The sequence below is a fragment of the Nipponia nippon genome, unplaced genomic scaffold (assembly GCF_047370975.1).
Source record: "Nipponia nippon isolate SJK-2023a ecotype South Korea unplaced genomic scaffold, ASM4737097v1 scaffold_4, whole genome shotgun sequence".
Classification (NCBI taxonomy): domain Eukaryota; kingdom Metazoa; phylum Chordata; class Aves; order Pelecaniformes; family Threskiornithidae; genus Nipponia; species Nipponia nippon.
The window spans coordinates 24,258,039-24,277,191 of record NW_028262358.1 but is presented as its reverse complement, the minus strand read 5'-3'; the positions used below and the strand labels follow the sequence as shown (position 1 = coordinate 24,277,191).

Here is a 19,153-nt window from a genome sequence, read left to right as displayed (position 1 = left end):
CTTCTTTATCACAAGGGTGACTGAACACTAAGACAGGTTTCCCAGAGAAGGTGTGGAGTCTCTCCATCCATGGAGATATTCAAAACCCAGTTGACCCTGCCCTGAGCAGACAATCTCCAGAGGTACCTTCCAACTTCAACCATCCTGCAACTCTGGTTAGCACTGCTACTTGCGTTTAGCTGCAGTGAGTCAACTGACGCTCCCACATTGTACCTCTGAAGGACAGCACTGGCTTCTTACTAGATTACTATTCCACTCCTCTCCCAGCATGTCACATACAGACAGGTTTCCATAGAGCCTGTTCACCACTGGGGGACACAGTGCTTGGAGCAGTGATACTCAGCCTGATTTCTGCATCCACATTTGGCTTGTGCAATACGGGAAGTTACCAGCAAAACCGTGAAGAGCTCCTGACCACTACCAACACCTACAGGCAGCTAAAATCCAGGAGCCTGCAGGCATAATTAGCATTTTAGACTTCCAATGGTAATGATAAAATGTAAAGAAGTTATGATTTTATAAATAAATTATTATGGCTTCAACTAAATATGAATTTTCTTACTTGCACATGGAATCCTCCTGTTGGTCCCAATAGCCAAACAATAGCAGAACACAAAATGGTCCACAGATTGTTTTGAAGAGTCAGATGGTCTTTCAAACAAAAATTGAACACTGCCTCAGAGCCACTGACCAACCCCGGCGAGGTGGGTGCATGCTTCGGCTTGAAAAAACATTGTAACGCTCCTCTCAACCAACAAAACCTAAAAGCCTTGGATCATTTTCCCTCTTCACGACGACAGCACATGAGGCGCGGGGTGCTGCAGTTGTTGGATGCAGGGGGCAATATTCAATTCGGGACAAATCTCTCAAAACCCGCTATCAAGCCAAAGTCTATAATGCTACAGATCAGAGGCAGAGTAAACCATCTCAGTAAACCAATTCCTTGATTTTTGAATATTTGTGGATTATATAAGTGTTTACTGAAGTATTCTCAGAAGACTTTTCATCATCATCAAGGAATATTAAATCAACCCTGGAAATTCTGGAGTTTACATTTAACTAAAAGCCTGGATTGAGAGATGGGTTTCACCCTCAAGCTCCAAACACGGCCAGGCAAGCTCAGGGCTGGAGATGTTTCCGCCAAGAGAAGGTTACAGAGGTAACAGGTTCACTGCTAGCAGCGCTGTCACTAGCTTTGCAGCTTCAGCCTTTGGTGATGGTTTTGTTTTAGGGTTGGGTTGGTTTGTTTGTGGTGGTTCTGCAGCTTCCCAGAAGGAGATGAAGTGTCTGATCACGAATATTGCATTTAAAACAGATTTGTCATTTGTACACAAATATAAGTCAAATACATAGGCACTGAGTGGGCGAGCCTAGCGCCTACCTCACCATCACAGGTAACCTTATTGTGATCGAGCCTAATCCTAAAAGCAGCCAGTCTCAATTTCAAAACAAATGTTTAATCAGTTTACCAAGAGCAAACAAAGCCAAAAAGCCCTACAAACCCAACCGCCATCTGTCTGTCTAATCACACATTAGACTAAGCCTTTCTCCACCATTTGTTTCAGAAGAGTGTCCCCACCCCATGTCCCCACCACTCACTGCTTCAAACATGAGATTATCTGCATCTACCTAGAATTGCACAGTTGAAGGTTTGCTGCCCTCACATCATCTGCAGTGAAGCAATGCCACTTCAGGAAACAAACAACACAAAACAAAAACAAAACAAAAGAAAAAAAAATCTCAACAGGCTATTCTGTATCTGAGATCCATTAGTAAGCTGCTGGTTTTGCTACAGACATTCAAAGAAACGTAAGAGGCACTTATAAGACTCTGCAGCTTATGTTATCAATTACCTCAGAAAGAAAAACAATTCAGCAGCCACTCCAATTGAGAGTGCTGTGAAGTTCAATTGTCACTGAAATGTTTTGTTATTACTAACCTGGGCAGAACGAGCAAATACGCCTCTGCAGGTGAGCTATGAATGAGCAATCAGCACTGCAGGCTGCAGCGTGAAGGGATAATAGCATCCAAGTAGCTACAATGCTTCCTTGCACACAACTAGGCCAGGATTGGCATGACAAAAGTGAGCAACAGAACATTTCAGATGTTCCTACTGCATGTTAAATAATTCTGAAGGAAAAGGTATGAGGCTTCCCTCTTCCAACGCATACAAAGCAGGAACACACAGATACAGACAAGCATTGATGTTCAGTAAAGCAGGAACACACAGATACAGACAAGCATCGATGGTCAGTATATTCCCAGGGAAATTTAATTTTTGTGATGCTTTCAGCCCACTGTTTGGCAAGAATTCTGCATATATAGTAGTCAAGGCACTGCTTGACAGCTGTCATTTTAAGAATCAAATCTTTTGCATCCTACCAAAGCCAATTCTCCAGTTCAGTGTTATGAAAAAATCCTTTAAAACACAAAATCTGCCATATAAAAAAAAATGCTTCACATCTTGCACACCACCTAGAATTAAAGCCACTCTTTCTCAACTATTTATACATCTTTTTTAGACATGATGACCATGTGGTGAACTTCAGGTTTGCAGTAACAGAACATTTTTTTTGGTGGGAAGGCTTCTCCTACCCCATAGCCCTCACCCACTTACTCCTGGCTTTATCTCTAGTTGTGCTGATGCAACTTTGCTCTAGACTAGATAAATGAAATAATTTTGGTTAAAAAGAAAACAAGCCCACTCCTTTCTGGGTGAGGTGGGCTTTTTTCCCCTCTCTCTCTTTTTTTTTTTTTTTAATTCAAATACAGCACAGATGTGCAAAAACCACACAGTGATGTGGTTTACAAGAATAGCCCCTCAGAACAGTTGCATTGTTACAACTGCAGCACAGGGCTCTGAATAAAAGGGTAATTCCTACTGAAGTTGTTTGCAAACGTGCACACTGATCATAATTAAAGGACTAACACCCTCTAACAATTTTAATCCTTTTATGAAGTGTAAGGGGAAAAATCAGGAGTGGGATGGGCAAAATCCAGAAAAGATGCCAAAGTTCACTTTCAGCAACGCGCAGGTAGACATAAGAATAATAAACTAAAACTGTACATAGAGCTCCTTTGCCCATGGCTTCCTTTTACTCAGGAGAAGGTTACAGAAAAAGTGTATGGTCACCATGGTCCCTTTTAAAATTTATGTCAGGTTTTTAAACATATATCTATTATTCCCTTTTTGTTTCTGCAGTTGGTCATGTATAATCATTTAGCAATACTGCTTCCCCCCACCCCTCCTCCAAACAGATATAATCAAGTGGTGAGTTCTCTCACTTTTTCCCATTTGGGCAATCATCAGGAAAGGAAAGAACCAGATGATACCTGAGCAAATATTGAATGCCAGAAACAGTGCAACTGTCCGTTCCCTCTCAGCTACATCACACTAGTGGGAACAGAGGGAAACCACATACCTTGTTACCTCCTGCTGCAGTCGGGAAACACTGGGCACATAGAACATTACCCCAAAGAAAAGCAAAGGCTCATTGGCAAATTTGTCCAGCTGCTTCTTCAGAGGCTTTTCCAGTTCAACCCAGCGGGCTTGTTGGCTCTTGCTGAGAAACCAAAGGCCAAAGTAGTGCGTCTAGATAAGGAAACACAATAGTGTCAGTTTACCTTTTTCAGCTAGATCACACACACAGTCAATGACACAAATGCAAATAAGAACAGATGGCATTGTGTAAATTTTTCTATATGCAAAATCTGAGTAATTTCTTTTGTACTGTCTGTCTTTATTTTTAGGACAATCTTGAAGACAATGATAAATTAATATTGCAATATAATATACTTCATGGAATACTATCTGCCCCTTACCATCTCTCCCAAATGCATATTAAAAAGCTCTATCCAACATTATGGCACAGGTGACATAAATGATCTATGGAAAGTGCCCCAGTCTTTGTTTTCTTTTACACCTGTGCATTGTGAACAGACAGAAAACACTAAGTCTGAGTCAAAGCACAAAGGCTTCATGAGACTTTGGATCCGGCCCACTGCAGGCAAAGGACAAGGACTCTTCCAACTATAAAAAAAGAATGCAAACCCACACGCATATGTCAAAATATATCTACCAATGCCAGAACCTTTTACCCAATACAGAACATGTTTGCTTTTTTTTTTTTAAATGCACTCACAAGGTTTTATGATGGACAAGTATTACACTTAAAATGTGCATCACACACACAAGTTGATTGCTCTAGGCTCTTACAGAAATACCAGTTTGAAAATCTCAGCTATTTCCTATCCTGTGTAAATCTCAATAGCTGTAGTACCTCCTGCATAAGCCACATGGGACTGTTGCTGGTGGAGAGTAATTAACAAGGAACAGCGTTCAGAACCAGAGCTTCAAATACTACAAATTGCTAATAAGCAGCTGAAGGAATAGCCAATCCATCATGAAGGATTCTATCGAAAAGCCCTTAAACCGCTGTATTAAACACACTGGTCTACTACTGCAGGCAAATGCGTACTATAATTAACAGCAGGAACTAATCCATCAGTTGCCTGGAAATCTGACTGTAGCCCTAACTGTGAAGTTCGTATCAACACCTTTTTCTTCAGTATTTCAGCTCACAGCACCTGGAGATTTCCAGCAATGCCTTCAATGTAAAATGCCACTGTACTAACACTGGAATGAAACGAAACAGAAACTGTGAGTGGAACTTCTGTGGACACCAAGCAGATTCAGGATCTGAAAGTGGGATCGTTACTATTTTTGCGTATTTCTCTCATTATATTTCAATAAACTTTCTTGGTGTTTAATCCAACTGGCTCCCTATTCAATGAAAACTTTCCAGTAGTTTCCATTAGATTAGATTAACCCTAAAACAAATAAAATAGTTATTTTGTTGTTGTAGCTTAGCTGACATGGACAAGAGTCCTTCCACAGGCAGTCACAATCCTTTATACATAGCACCACATTTTAAATAAAGATACTTGAGACAAAGAATAGGAAAACTCCTATTTGCTGTTTTATAAAGCTTTCATTTTAAATTACTTTTAATACATTCAAAAAGTTTGGCCTATAAATCAATCATCAAGATTTCACCAACTGGATTTCCCAGATGTTCACACTTTTAAATAAAAAGTCTTTGAAAGTAGCAGACAAATTGCAACCCTTACACTTTGCAAAAGCCACCATCAACAGCCTGTTTCACTTTGGTAAGGATACTTCTCTAAAAGTCACTGCATATACCATGACTTAGCATACAACACAAGGGCAACTAATGCCATATTGAAAAACTAAAATACTTAGAAATGACAACAAGCCAGCAGGGGCAACGCTGCTCCAACCATTTTATAGCTGAGGGCATGCAAGAGAGAATCATATGCAAAAACTCTCAATTGGTGTGCAGGTATATTTACTTTAGGGTCTCATTACGTACATATTTTCAACTTTGGAGAACGTCCAGACTAGCATTTAGCTAAGGTGATAACTAATTCAGCTTGATTCCTCAATTAAACCTGACAAACCTGCAGTATAGCTTGAACACTGGTCAGCTCTTTCTCTTTAACCTTAGTTTGGTACAGTGAAGCAAGCTCGTTCTTTTTTTGAAGATAATCAATGCAGTATTTCCTTCTAGAATTTAAAGGCATCTTCAGTAAATCAATCAATGCAGGGCAATCAAATAAATCAAGAAGTCAGCATCTCCCATAGGATAAACTTAAAACAAAACTAACCAATTCACTGATACATGTCTGCTTTCCCTCTGCAGTCATCACTGGATAAAAAGTTCTTTCTGATGAGCTCACCACAATAGTAATTAGATTAAAATGAAGGTGGGAGGGACAGTGGAGACAGCAAAGGAAAGGAATTCATGTGAAGGCAAAAAAAAGCACAGTGATTTTAGCACCTCATAAGGGAAATCCTTTAACGCACAAACTCTTGAAAATCACTGAGGGCAGCTCATCCTCAACAAGAAAGAGTGCGGAGCTGTAAACACACATCTTCCATATGACTTTAAAAAGTAAACATTCACATCACCTAGGACCCAAATTTGCAGTGTCAACTACCTGTAAAACATCTAGCAACTAAGATAATTTGGAGCCTGAAGTCTAAAAGAGTTATTCAAGGGATTAAGGGTATTGCAATTAAACAGCTCAAATGAGCGCAGTCTCTCCCTTTTGAGTGGAGGCAGGGGGGACAACAAAAATTTAGATTTGCTACAGTAGAAAGGCTCTTTAAGTAACAAATCCAGAATCCTGAATCACTTCCAAGGAACAAGAAGTGAAGGGAATGCAGTGTTTAAGCTTCTAGACTACAGCAGATACAACGGACTGACGACAGCAACATGCGTTTTACACAACTAAAAGATGACTTTTCCTGGAAAGCAGCCGGGAGAGGATCAAGAAATTGCAGATGAAGCACAGAGACTGCAGAGTAGAGCTCAAGTCACAAATGCATGCACTTTGGAGAGACAACCAAGACAATTATCTGAATATCAGCTCCCCGTTGCCAGGAACTTTACTTCTTGAAAATGTTAGCATTTTTTAACAACCCACAGTGGGGAAGGACTCCTGTAGACACTACTGCGAATGCCTGACAAGACTCTCTCCCCCAGGAACGTTAGTAATTCCCAAACAGGAACAGAGGAACATGGGACTAGAAACGGCTGGACCATCAAGTTCAGTATGCTATGACCAGGCATATGACAGTCCAGAAGGCCTTACAGAATCTGAGTCACGCATTGCCATACACTCCAGCCCACAAAACGTTTTTACAGTACAGACACCTCACAAATTAGATGAGGGGATATAAAAATGGGATCTTTTTCTCTATAAGCAGCTGATTGAAAACCAGGGTGATCCCAAAAGCTAGTCTGTTTGTCCATCTGTACAAAGTGAACCACTGACTTCACTTTTCATGGAATAAATATCTACACCTACACCTGGCAGGCTCTGAAGTAGCAGGGGCTGCTCTCGCAGGTACATCAGCAGTCAGTGGCAAAGAAAGTGAATGATGCTTTCACTTCTAAAAAAAGAAAAATCCTTCTTCCAGACACAGTTGACAGACTGGTGATACACACTGAAGGAAAGCTTTTCATAACGCTAAATGTATGCACACACATCCATTCTGCAGACAAAGAGCTTCAGTTGCTAGTGCTTTTGGTCTGCCTAATCTGCAAATACACAAAGAGCTCTGTTAGGAAAGAGTGTACATTAATTTTCTCTCAAGTGTTTAAAATTTGTCTTACCTACCACACATGACTCCATACGTGGTACAAGGAAACTGGCTTACACTCCTCCAGGAACTGCAGTCCTCTGTGAAAGCAGCGGACAAGAACCAGAGCACCTGCATGCCCCAACGACACTACGTGAAAAGGCAATCCTCAAAATATGTCGAGTCAGAAAAGAAAACTGGATACACAAAACCTGTGCCGAGAAGTCTTAAAAAGGATGACAATATAGCTGCCAGTTCAGGAGGCCAGTTCATTTCAGACTTGGGACTTCGCGATACTCCCAAGCCCAGAACTACCCCTGCCTTTATGTCGGGCAAAAACAATAGAATTGTCAACAACAGGAGAGGACAGACACTTACTAAACGAGCAAATCTCACTCAAAAGGACCCAAAGAGACAGGCTTGGTGTTTATTAAAGCATCTGGTTAAGCGACCAACTAAATATTTATCCTTGAGAAAGAGGCAGAGTTCCAGCTCCTCCGGGCAAAAAGCATTAAACCCTGCTATCCCGGAGCGCTCACACAGAGGGGAAAGCACCATTTACAGCAGCCAATTGTTCCTAGAAGGTCTCTTGTCCAAGCGCTGCCTGAACCCTATCCCAGCTTAGCTGGCAAGATGAGTCAAACCAAGCCAAACTTCGAGGCAACCTGGCTGCCAAACACAGGTTTCCAGTTGTACCCTGTGAGGAGGGGACACCTTCTAGGGCACACACAAAAAAAAAAAAAAAAAAAAAAGGTCAGAATGGCAGCAAACGGCCACCCCTGTGCAGCCGTGAGTGTCTGCCTGCGGTGCTCAGCCCGCCATCCTCGTCCTTTGGTTTGGGTTTTGCAGCATCATAGTGCTGGAGAAACAGACATGAAGTCTCATAACAGATCTGTACAGATTACTCTGCTATTTCAAGCAGGTTCACTTAGTCTCACTCGAAGGGAAAAATGCCACTATATTGGGAAAAAAACCTTTTTATAATCTGTGCACATACATACAAGCTTATAAAATTACTTTTCTGACCTTGTCTTTCCTCTTTTCCTTCCTCCCCTCTTTGCATCTTTACTTTCTACATAATGCTGTCATAAGAGCTCATTTTATTGGAATTGGTAACTGTTCAACTAGAAGACCTAGTGCTTTGTCAAGAGCTTTGCTGAAAAGGATAAAACCAGATTTTACAGTAGTTACATGGCTACACTTTCTACTGACCTATTCCTGAACCCTGACTCAGTCAGGGTGGGAGTTGCATTCCCCAGAGATCAAATAGAAATATGCATAAATCCATTAGATACTGTTTTTCAGTCATGTGTGGTATAATGATCGACAGTCCTTCACAACAATATGTACAGTCATCTCAAACAGTTTTGCTTTTTAGCAGGGGGGTTTGGACAGTTTTTTTGTTCATTTCTAAGAAAACGGCTGGAGCAAAACATGGATGTATTCCTAACACGAAGGTAAAAGTTGCAGTACACCTGGGATTTATTCAAACACAAGACCAAACTAAAGTATCAAACAAAAACTGATCTTTACTTTTAAGAGAATGCACATTCTTACCTGAGATTGCATGGAGGAGACAACCAGAATTTTAGTACTGTTTTGTAAACATGGAATTTAATGAAGCTTAGTTTATGCCTGACTTGTACAACACAGTTTGCTGATCTGGATTTCTAAGAAAAGGCATATTCCAGCTGAAGTTTTTGCTGCATTTGGGGAATTTAAAAAGTCGGTCTCCAATACGGACACTTGCAAGGATTTTCTCCTCAACTGATACATTTAATGGGTTTATCTCTTCTACCCAGCTATCCAGTTGCACAAATCTTGTAGAAATTTAAGCTTTGTCATAGTATTTTTGACCCTCCTGGAAAATTTGATTGGTCAGTGAAGGAAGGGGACAGCCACCAAATGATTACATTAGCCTTGTTTCCCTACAAACCATGGCAGGAAGACTAGAAGGGCAGAAAAACTGAATTTCCTTTCTCAGAGAGAAAGGACAGCACACAGCATCAGGCACCTCTAGGCTTGCTAGCTCCAGTTATTCCTCATGAAAGGAGCAGAAGAGGATACAGGGAGGAGACCCTCTCAGAGTTGAAAGAGGCAGATAGTTCTCTTCTCTCCTAAACATTTAAAGCAGAAATGGATGCCACCCAGAACCAATCAGAAAAAGAGATAACAACAACAACAAACAAAACCAACAACAAAAAATGCAGTACTGTTGAAATCTGAACTTTACAAAATGGGTTCATCATTGCCAAAACCTTGTTTAGAAAAAAAAGTGGGGAGGGTGATGAAAGAAGAGGAAAGTGTTCCAACAACATTAAAGCATTCTCTTCTGTGTTGTTAAAACATTTTTTATCTTGAAACACAAACTTTTCGTGCTGACATATTTCTTTTTCTATGACACAAATAATTTTGAAAATGAAAAAACCTAAAGCAATAGAAAACCCCCATGAAATTGAATACTGACCAAAACTACTTCCTTTGCTACTCTACTGACCGATCTCTTTTTCTGGAAAATTTTGAAACTTCAGGCTTTGTTCCAAAGTGGAACAAACACATTCTGAAATCACAAAATGCTTTGTGGAAAATAATGCTAACCCACTGACAGAGCTATTGTTCGCAAATGCAGGTGGACCTCCAGAGAGAATCATTAGGCCCCACACTTCTGCTGCGCCAACTAGATAAGCCCACAAGGAATATGAGGAGAATCACTCCATTCATTTCACTCCTTTCTGCACTGGAAGGAAAGGGAAGGACCTAACCTCTCTGTAAGGACACCCTAAAGCATTGCCAACAGAGTGGGGAAAAAAAAAGTAATTACTGGGATATCTTCATCTCTATAAGGGGAGAGAGAAGATGATTCTACTAAAATCCACGTGAAAAAAAAAACAAAAAACCAAGTATGAAAAATCACTGTGCAATATTCTGACTTCCCTGCCTGCACATTTCCCTGCCTATTCTGCACACACACAAGATATTGAGATTCTTCTCTCATTCTTTATCATTATTGATGTACAAAAAGGAGTTCTTCATAGAATCTTAGAATGCTTTGGGATGGAAGGGACCTTTAAAGGTCATCTAGTCCATCCCCCCTGCAATGAGCAGCAACATCTTCAACCAGATCAGGCTGCTCAGAGCCCCGTCCAGCCTGGCCTTGAATGTTTCCAAGGAACAGGGCATCTACCACCTCTCTGGGCAACCCGTTCCAGTGTTTCACCACCCTCATTGTGAAAAATTTTTTCCTTGTGTTCAGTCTTTTGTTTAGTTTTCATCTGCACTAGCTATTTGTATGCTACCTTCCAGTTGCCACCATTACAAAGGGCCCTGGACCAACAAATGTAAGACACTGCAAGATTATTAGATTTCCCAGCTGTGCTTACAGAAAACTTCAGCCTGGACAGTCAGATGATAACACAGCAGTTTCCAGGCAATGGTTTCCAACTTGTGATTTGCAAAAGCCTGTACGCATGCAGAATACATGTAAGGAGTCCACAGAAGGTAAGTAAGAAAAGACAGTTCATTTGTGCTGTGCACATTGGAGAGATATTTCTAAAAAGGCCTCAACACTTAAACATTGAACTCTACAGCAAGAAGAAGAAAATAAAGAATTTCAGTCTTTAATAAAGTAAGACTGGGTTTCTTCAGACTTTTCAGAAGCATTGGGAATGTAAAAGAAGCCTTTCAGAGTTTCAGATGTGAAATATCTCAGTTAAACAAAAGGAAGAAAAAACCACCACCCTCAAACTGTTACTAGCTGCTGCCGCTAGTAACACAACTGTTGCCTCTTTCAGTATGGTAGTAACAAGAATATATTTATATGAAAGAGGATATTTAAAAACCAGTGGTCTCCTGGCATAATTCAACGAGCAGTGTTGGTGAAACCAGGGTTACATTGAGATAAAAGTTAATGTAACTTGGCCATTGGCATCCCAGTTCAGAAAACCAACCGCTTTCTAAGAAAAGAAGAAACCTCATCTTCATATTACAAAGCACTCTCAAAGCAATGATGAATGAGCAACAGCACAAAACCCTGAGTGCCATTCTGCCTTCAGTTTTCATGCAACCAGAATATGTTTGTCCCAGCTCCAGCTGCTGATCATATCTGTCCAGCTCTGAGAATAACATGAGTCAAACGAACAGACTGCCTGAGCTAAAAATGTGTCAAATTATACAGTGACAGATGGTCTTTCCCGGGTTACTCTTACCTCACGTAATTCCAGCCTCTGAGCGACAGCTTCCAAGCACTCCTGCCCTGTGCTCTCCACGGAGAGGGTGCACTCGATCACATTGTTGTCCAGAAGACGGATCCTTGTCACAAAGCAGTTCTTGCTCAAGACGTTGTAGCGTCTGGTCCGTCGCAGTTTCAGCCCGAAAGGCATGGCTGTTGGCCTGGAAGGTTGCCCCTTCTCTGGATTCTTCAGAGAGTTATCAGCACACTTGTCGACTTGCCTTGAAAGCTTCTTCACTTGGCACTACTCTACTCCAGAAATGGAGGTAGCTGTCCATTCCCAGGGTGAGCTTCAAGGGATTCCTGCAAAATACATACAAATAAGTAGAGTTAAGTGTGAAATAAGACGTTCTTAAAGATCAGTGGAAAAGAAAAAACCTTAGAGGAAAAGAGTCACATTTAAACCCATAAAACAAACACCTCCTCACACACGATTGCCAGGCACTTGCTACATCTCCCAAAAGAACACCTTATACAACAAATCCTTCAAAATTCTATTTTGGCGCTGAATTTAAAGCACAGATTTAATTGCAAAGCCATTCTTTGAGAAGCTCAGTACAAACAGCAGCTCTACAGGGCACGCATCCAGAGGTGCTAACTCTCCCACCATTACCCCCACCACGGGGGTCTATAACATAATCTTCAAGTTAAGTTTTTGTGCCCTCAGGCCAGCTTTGAAAGCTAGCTTACAAAGCTGAGGAATAGAGGCATTTAAAAGAGGTGCTATTTTGAAAAAAGAAAGGCTGGCTGCAGTCAGCAGGAAATGCAGGCGCTCAGCACCTCTGGGGGGGGAAAAAAAAAAAAAAAAAATCAAACCTAAAGTATGCATGTGAAAGGCAAGAAGCATCCGAGCCATTTCAGAGACGGCTCCTCTGAGGCAATCCCTGACATTTTGCTCACTTCCAGCTCCAAAGCAATTCTGCATTTCAAACCTTTCAGGTGGAATGAGTAACTGCAAGAACAGCTGTCAGAGACCAGGATAAATCTGAGCGGGAGGAAGAGAACACATATTCTAGATATTCTTTCTAATTACTACTCCTAAAATTTATCAGGGACACATGCAACTGTTAAGCCAAAATACAAAGTAGACAGAAGAACCAGAGATACAGAAATAATGACATTTAAGAAGATCCTCATCCACAAGATCCACTTCTGCTTTAAAAAGAAAAAAAGATTAGCTTGAACCTGCTCCCACCTAAACCAAAACAAAGCATTTGCACTGGCATAATCAGCTTTAAAATGTCACTTTCCACATGCAGACAGGAATGAAATAAAAAGCAAATTACTTGCTACCAAGCCTTCCTGGTTCTGTTTGAATATTCTGGAGAAAAAGATGGAGGGACAGTAACGCTGGCATTAAAAGTCTGTTTCTCTTAACAAATGGTACTGCAAAAAAAAACTAGCTCCCATTTCCATGCTTCTTAAGAGAAGCAAGGGAAAGCATTGCCAGCAGAGTATGCATCATTTAGCTGAATGTGACATTTCAAACAGATAGTACATTGCTCACATGTATCATTTGGCATAGAACTGCATGAATCAGTTATTTTCACTTTCTTTTGAATGTAGTTGCTATGGAGATTATTAGAAGCAGACCAATTGACTACAGTGATTATCATTATGCTAGAAACATAACTATCACATATTGGATAAAGCGTGTTTTCCAAAGCCAGTATATCTTGGCATTTATTAGGGGGTTAAAGCAACACAAAACAAAAAACCCAGACGCGAACCGAAAACCACAACCAACCTCTCATGGGTTAGGTGTGCACCTACCCTGATAGTCCACTAGCTTTACCAGAGAAAAGCCTAGAGACTTCGAGAAGAGGCATGTGCTATTTGACTGAAGTGCAAACAAACCTGTCAAATTAGCGGCTGTAGTTTAATCTCCCAGTTCTAACTTTCATGGGTACAGACATAATGTATTCTTTTCACATGATTGCACCAAGTGCTGTTATACCTTGCATCGCTGTAACATCAGAAGCCATCAAAGACACATGACTACAGCCTCACAACAATCTAGTGAGGCAGGGACACGTTACCCATGACTCACAGAAGAGGAATTGAAGCAAACATTAGCCAGCTTGTCCAACATCACTCAGGAGAATGGCAGCAGATCTATGTACTAAAACACGCAGGCTGGGCTAATGCTTTAACCCCTAGCCAACTATTTGGCAATTAACTTGCCTACCAACCTATCCAAAACTACAGCACAAAGTCGAAAAGTGGGAAGAATGGAAGGAAATTACAAAGAATGAAGGGTGTGGAGGACTATGTCTTATCAAGAACAGCATTTTTGTTCAGTCTCTGGCTTTGCAGATTTTTCTAAGCTGGACACATGGAGAGTTTTAGCTAGCCAATTCAATTAAAAAACCAAATCTTATCTTGCATTACTGTTAGTTGCACACATTTCCTCACAGAACATGAGCCATCCTCTGTATAGTAATTGTATAGTTAATAGTAGCCTAAAGATTAAATCAGTGTTAGTAAAAAAAAAGTGATTGGCCTTGCTCACCAGGCACATTGAACACTACAGCTATTGCAGAATAAGCCATCCCAGAAGACGTGAGTGCAAACATGCTACTCTGGGATAAACCCACCGATTCCTGTATAATGGAAATGTTGACATGGATTGCAAATGAATTGCTCTAAGTTATATCATATGCACAGCTAAACAAGGACAGCATTTCCTCCATTTTTCAAGAAGCAGTAAAATAAAAGGAGTTTTTCCTCAATTCAGCCAAGGGCAATCAGCCAGCACCATTTTCTAAAGATGCAGACATACAAACAGGTTAATGGATGCACTTTGTGTAATAGGGTTTGGGTTGCTTTTTCATTTCACTTAAATATACATGAATGCCCAATGACAGCTCTTTCACACGAAATGTCACACTTAAATCAGTTTCCAATTAAATTGGGATGGAGAGGCTGGGACAGTTTAAACTGGCTCCGATTGGTCCAGCCTGTAACAACTATTAATTCTCATTTCAATGCACATGTCTAACTTTTCTGTTTATACAACTTTTGGATGTTTGATCAACTCTCTACTTGGGTTTTCTGTTAAGTTGACACTTAGAAAGCTTCTGGTAAGCTTTCTAAATAAGATCTCAAAGGCCCTGGTCACCTACAGGTTCCTAAAGCAAACAGGGTATTTAGCTTCTTTATGTTTGTATAATCTTAAAAGCATCAGGAGCATCCATTTTTATTCACAGTTATTTTGTAGACAACTAAAAAAAAGCAGAAGACTGGAGATAGAAAGGTGTTGGTCTTCCAAATGAAGGATTATTTCATTACAGAATCTCCTCTCCTAGTTAAAAAGTTGTCAAGGAACAGCAATGTCTCTAATCAAGTTAACCAAACTATGCAGGCATTCAAAACATTCCCCTCCTCAAACTCACACTTTCACTACAATTAAAACAAAATAAAAAAAATGAAACTAAAGCAAGCCTATAAAAAGCTCATCAGATAACCATGAACTCATTCTGCTTTTAAAAAGGGATTTCTTTTAAGAATATTTCAGGTGTCAGACGTGACATCTTTTAAACTGACATCTTCTATTTAAGGATTTATTTTTCTGGAAAGAAACTAGACTGAGCTTTTTACAAACCTTGAGTATTTTTCCTTTTTTCTTTTTGTTCCATGTTTTGATTATTTTGGATTCTTTCTTCCCCTTCCCACTGTCATACTTCAAATTTATGTATCAATTGCTCTCTGCGAGTTAAGCTTACTCTAACAAATGTGCCAAACTAAACAAGGTTTTTAGTAGGAGCATAAGCTTGGGAATTTAAACATTCTGCTAAACAGAAATTTCCTTTGCTTAAAGTACATACTTTGTAGGCATATAAAACAAAAAACCCCCATGTCCCAGAAACCACAACTACAAAAAAAAAAGGCTTTGCAGAAGCACAATTTACCTGCCCATCTAACCACTCATCTATAAGCCAGCCATCACTAATAACCGATATGAATACCAATTCAAAAGTAAAACCTCAAAATCAGAAGTTGAAATAAGGTCCCTCTAAAAGCCAAAAGCCTGGCACTAAAACTCTCAAGTATCTCAGAAAGTAACAGCCTTACTAACAGACTAAGGCTTTTGTAACGCTAGACAGGCATGCGCTGATGAGAGCGCGGTACAAAAGCACCTGCATTGCCAGGCAGCAGCAGGAGCAGGGCTGCCCGGTGAGAGGGGACCAGCTGGGAGCCGAGGGTGACCCCAGCAGGGCACTGTCCTCACCCCCTGCAGCACTGTCCTTCAGGAGATGAGCCGGATGAGTGGAGCTGGGTGCTGGAAACAGGTCCATTCATAGCCCCAGGCATGGCGAAGGTTGAACCAGGCCCAGGGGCCACCCAGAGAGGACCATCTAGGGCAGCAGGAGACAGGGCTGGAGACCACCAACCACAGAGCTCAGACAGGGACTGACAGCCCCGGGCTGATCTGAAAAGGAGGTCCCAGACCTGTGGGCAGAGGGTGGGGTGGAAGCCCCAGGTGAGGCTGGTCAGGGCCATCAAGGCACACAGGTGCACTCAGGGTCCACACACCCAACCTAATTTCCAGGTGCAGGACCAGGCCAGCAGAGTATTCCAACTGCATTTTAAACCTTTAACTCATTTCAGCACATGCTCATTTGAATGTTCATCTTCATTCTGCAAAATATTTCTTCTGAAACAGTTTGATGACAAACATTGTGTACAAATGAAACAGCTTTTTGAAAAAGCATCTATCCCAAATGCAGTTTCATCAGTACAAAGACGAAGAGATACCATGTCTTAGTGGATTCTTGGTAAAGTTTAATATTCTCTTGTTTCAGCAAACCAAGAAAAAAACCTGAACAACAAGCCAACTCCTTTGCTATCATAGACATTGGAATCCTATTTCTGATGTTATTTACTTGAAAAAGCCATATGGATAAAGTCAATGGCTATGGGAAACATAGGGAAGACTGAAGGTGGCAAAAGAGGGTAAAGAATGAAACCAGATTTCACACAGAATAAAACTAATCCTGTAACCTGCAATCTCATTCCAAGTACAACGTAAGTTCTCTTAACAGCTTTCACTAGAAAGCAGCTTAAAGATGGAGCCTGATACAAACCATCTATGTCTCAGCTCAAGACACGCTTACTTATCTTCACTCGATACTACACGTGGAAGCCTTACCAGCATATTGTCTGTGCAAAGGCAGCAGATAGGGATGTATGATCTCTCCAACAGTATTTGCTTCCCCCACAACACCGCTGCGTCTTGCAAGAGGAGAGAGGAGAAATCATTGAGCATTCTTGCAAGAAATCCTTCCCTGTACAAAAGAGGTTTTAAGAGATACCACTCCGCCATCGCTCAGCAACAGAATTCTGTTATTCACAAACACAAAGGTAGCAAAACCCATGTATCTTGTATAACCAAGAATATCTCTTCCAAGCACAACACTGGGCACCGAACTGAAACACCTTCAAGCCGCAGATGGCACAGCTGTAGTGGTTTAGCGAGAAAAAGGCTTATGATGACCCGGAGCAGTAACACTGCCTGCTAGCCACCAGCCGCCTTCACTGGCCAGTCCTGAATGAAGAACTAGGTCAGATTCACACTGTGATATGTAACGCAGAATTGCTTCTGATTTTTAAGAAAACTTGGTTAGTTTCTGTATAAAATATAAAAATTTCCTGAGGGGTTTAAATTACCTGATGCAGATAAAAATCTGTGCCTTTCCAAAACAGTAATTTTTTTTCTTTATGAGACATTACAGTGAAACTAGGTCAAACCACTAGTACACAAAAAGCAGATGAATGAATACTTTACACCTTTTCCAAACCTAAAACCAAAAGAAGCCAGAAATACAAAAAAGTCTTCCTTCGTTCTCCCAAAGTCAGCTGGGGCTGGCCAGATTTTTTTGCTAGTAGTTTTAAAAGACAGACTGAAGGGAGCAAGGGAAGCCGCTAGGTGTTTCATGAGGCAGAGGCCATACGGCAGAAGCTGCGTTGTGTGGTGAAGGGCAGCACTCCAGTCACAGGGCATTCTCCTGCTTCCTCAAATTTATTTAGAGGCTTATAAATAATAAAGGCCAAGATAACTCTCAGGACATTTCCAAGAGCATGACTTGCTCCTCTATTACAGACTTCATGTATTTAACTGTACCACATTCAAAGGAGTGTTAAAAAAAAAAAAAAAAAAAGCATCTGATATGAAATGCACTTAAAGCAGAATGCTTTCTCTCACTTCATTTGCTTTTGTACGTAATTTCTGAAACTCCAGGAAGAAAGCAATTACTGTCAAACTGCAGCCTGTATTTACCAACAGTGCGTGGCATCCCTCCAGCATTCCTAGCACTGCAGGAGCAGCAGCACACCTAACAGAAGTATGTAACCCTGGGCTGGGCCCGAGACCGCAGCATTTGATGTAAGCTGCAAGTGGTGTGCGAGCCTACGGTTTTAGGGAAGAATAAAAATAACAGTGTACAGGAGACAGAACGTCTGGCACAATCCATCTCCATCACGTTGAGTTCTGTCTAGAGGAGGAAACCTCTCCCTGTGAAACAGCTTTCTCTCCCTTGATTGCTCTCTTGTGAGAGTTTCATGCAGGTAGAGCATGGCAAGGAGTATTTCTGTGCCTGACGAGGTGTCTGTATCCCACCCAGTTATGGGTGGAATTCCCATAAAGCCTGATAAACTCCCAGGAGCCAAATTAATCTCTGGACAGATGAAAGGGGTTTTTAACTCTTACATAATACAAGCCTTCTGCTGCAAGGCCACTGTTTTCAACTACTTGCTTATGCAGTCCCTGGCAAGACATGGACCTCATCCCCAGGCACGTAAATCTTTAAAAATTCTTGGGGAGATTTAAGTATTACCCTAATCCAAATAGTAATAAAACCGATAAACATTCTCACCTCTACATTCTGGAAAAGGAGTCAAATCATACTTTCATTTTTATAACTATTACAATATCCTATGCACAACTTTTAGAAGTCTCTAAGCATCTAGAGATCCCATACCTGTGTGCATGAACAGATGCCAAGGACTCTCTAGGACATTCAAAGCAGAAGACAACAGCTACTGTTACTACTACTGCGCATCACCAGACACCAATATACAGCGGCCAAAGATCAAAAGTTGTCTCAATTCGGATTTCTACTTTCCCAGTTCCATCATAGCTTTTCCTTCCCAGGAAAATTTCCATTTTCCATCAGATTCATCTTTGCTGTGACAGATTTTTTGTATGTAAGTTGTCATGTGTTTTTACTGTATCCCATTTGAGTCAGGTTCTGCACACTCTTTTTGTGTAAAAACACCTTTCTTGTGCATCCACAGAACGGTTCTATGGAGTTTTGTGGATACAAATCTATCAGGCAGACATCTAATTACTCTTCTGCATCAAGGCGCACAAGTACCAAGTATTTTTGTGGATCTCACTAAATCAGTGTCTGACAGTCTCTATCACAGAAACTATGTGAACTTCCCAAACTGCAAATTAGGACTTTATCCATTACTTCCTTTCTCATCCTGCCAGAATACCCTCAACAATCCAACACGTCTTTATAACGCAACTACTGATGAAGGACTCTCTTTGAGCTAGTGTAAGCATTCAAGTTAGGAGTGACATCCGCATAAGGTAACATATCTAAATGACGCTTGGGTTGCCATTGCAGTCAGTTTTAATCCACAAGAACATCAGTAATTAAGCTGAAGTTTTTACCACTCACCTGTACACCTTGTAGAACTTTGTGCTCTTAAAGTTAAAACAAAAAACAAAACAAAATACCAGACCCCAG

At 40.9% G+C, this 19,153-nt stretch overlaps 1 protein-coding gene across 4 annotated transcripts in view; it reads right to left on the bottom strand.

The window, feature by feature from the left end:
- Nucleotides 1-19,153, bottom strand: part of PTPN14 (protein tyrosine phosphatase non-receptor type 14) — a 121,454-nt gene that overhangs the window by 65,964 nt on the left and 36,337 nt on the right. For 3 of the 4 annotated variants that reach the window (XR_015708189.1, XM_087774519.1, XM_087774520.1), the window contains exons 2-3: nt 11,374-11,699; nt 3,423-3,592 (exon numbers count right to left, since the gene is read on the bottom strand). Coding sequence is in view for 3 of the 4 variants with exons in the window: in XM_087774519.1 (XP_087630645.1) it covers nt 3,423-3,592; nt 11,374-11,547 (344 nt within the window). In the remaining variant the exon portion in view is untranslated. Of the gene's footprint in view, nt 1-3,422; nt 3,593-11,373; nt 11,700-16,548; nt 16,685-19,153 lie in introns of those variants that run through there. The other variant, XM_087774521.1, reaches the window with a different exon arrangement.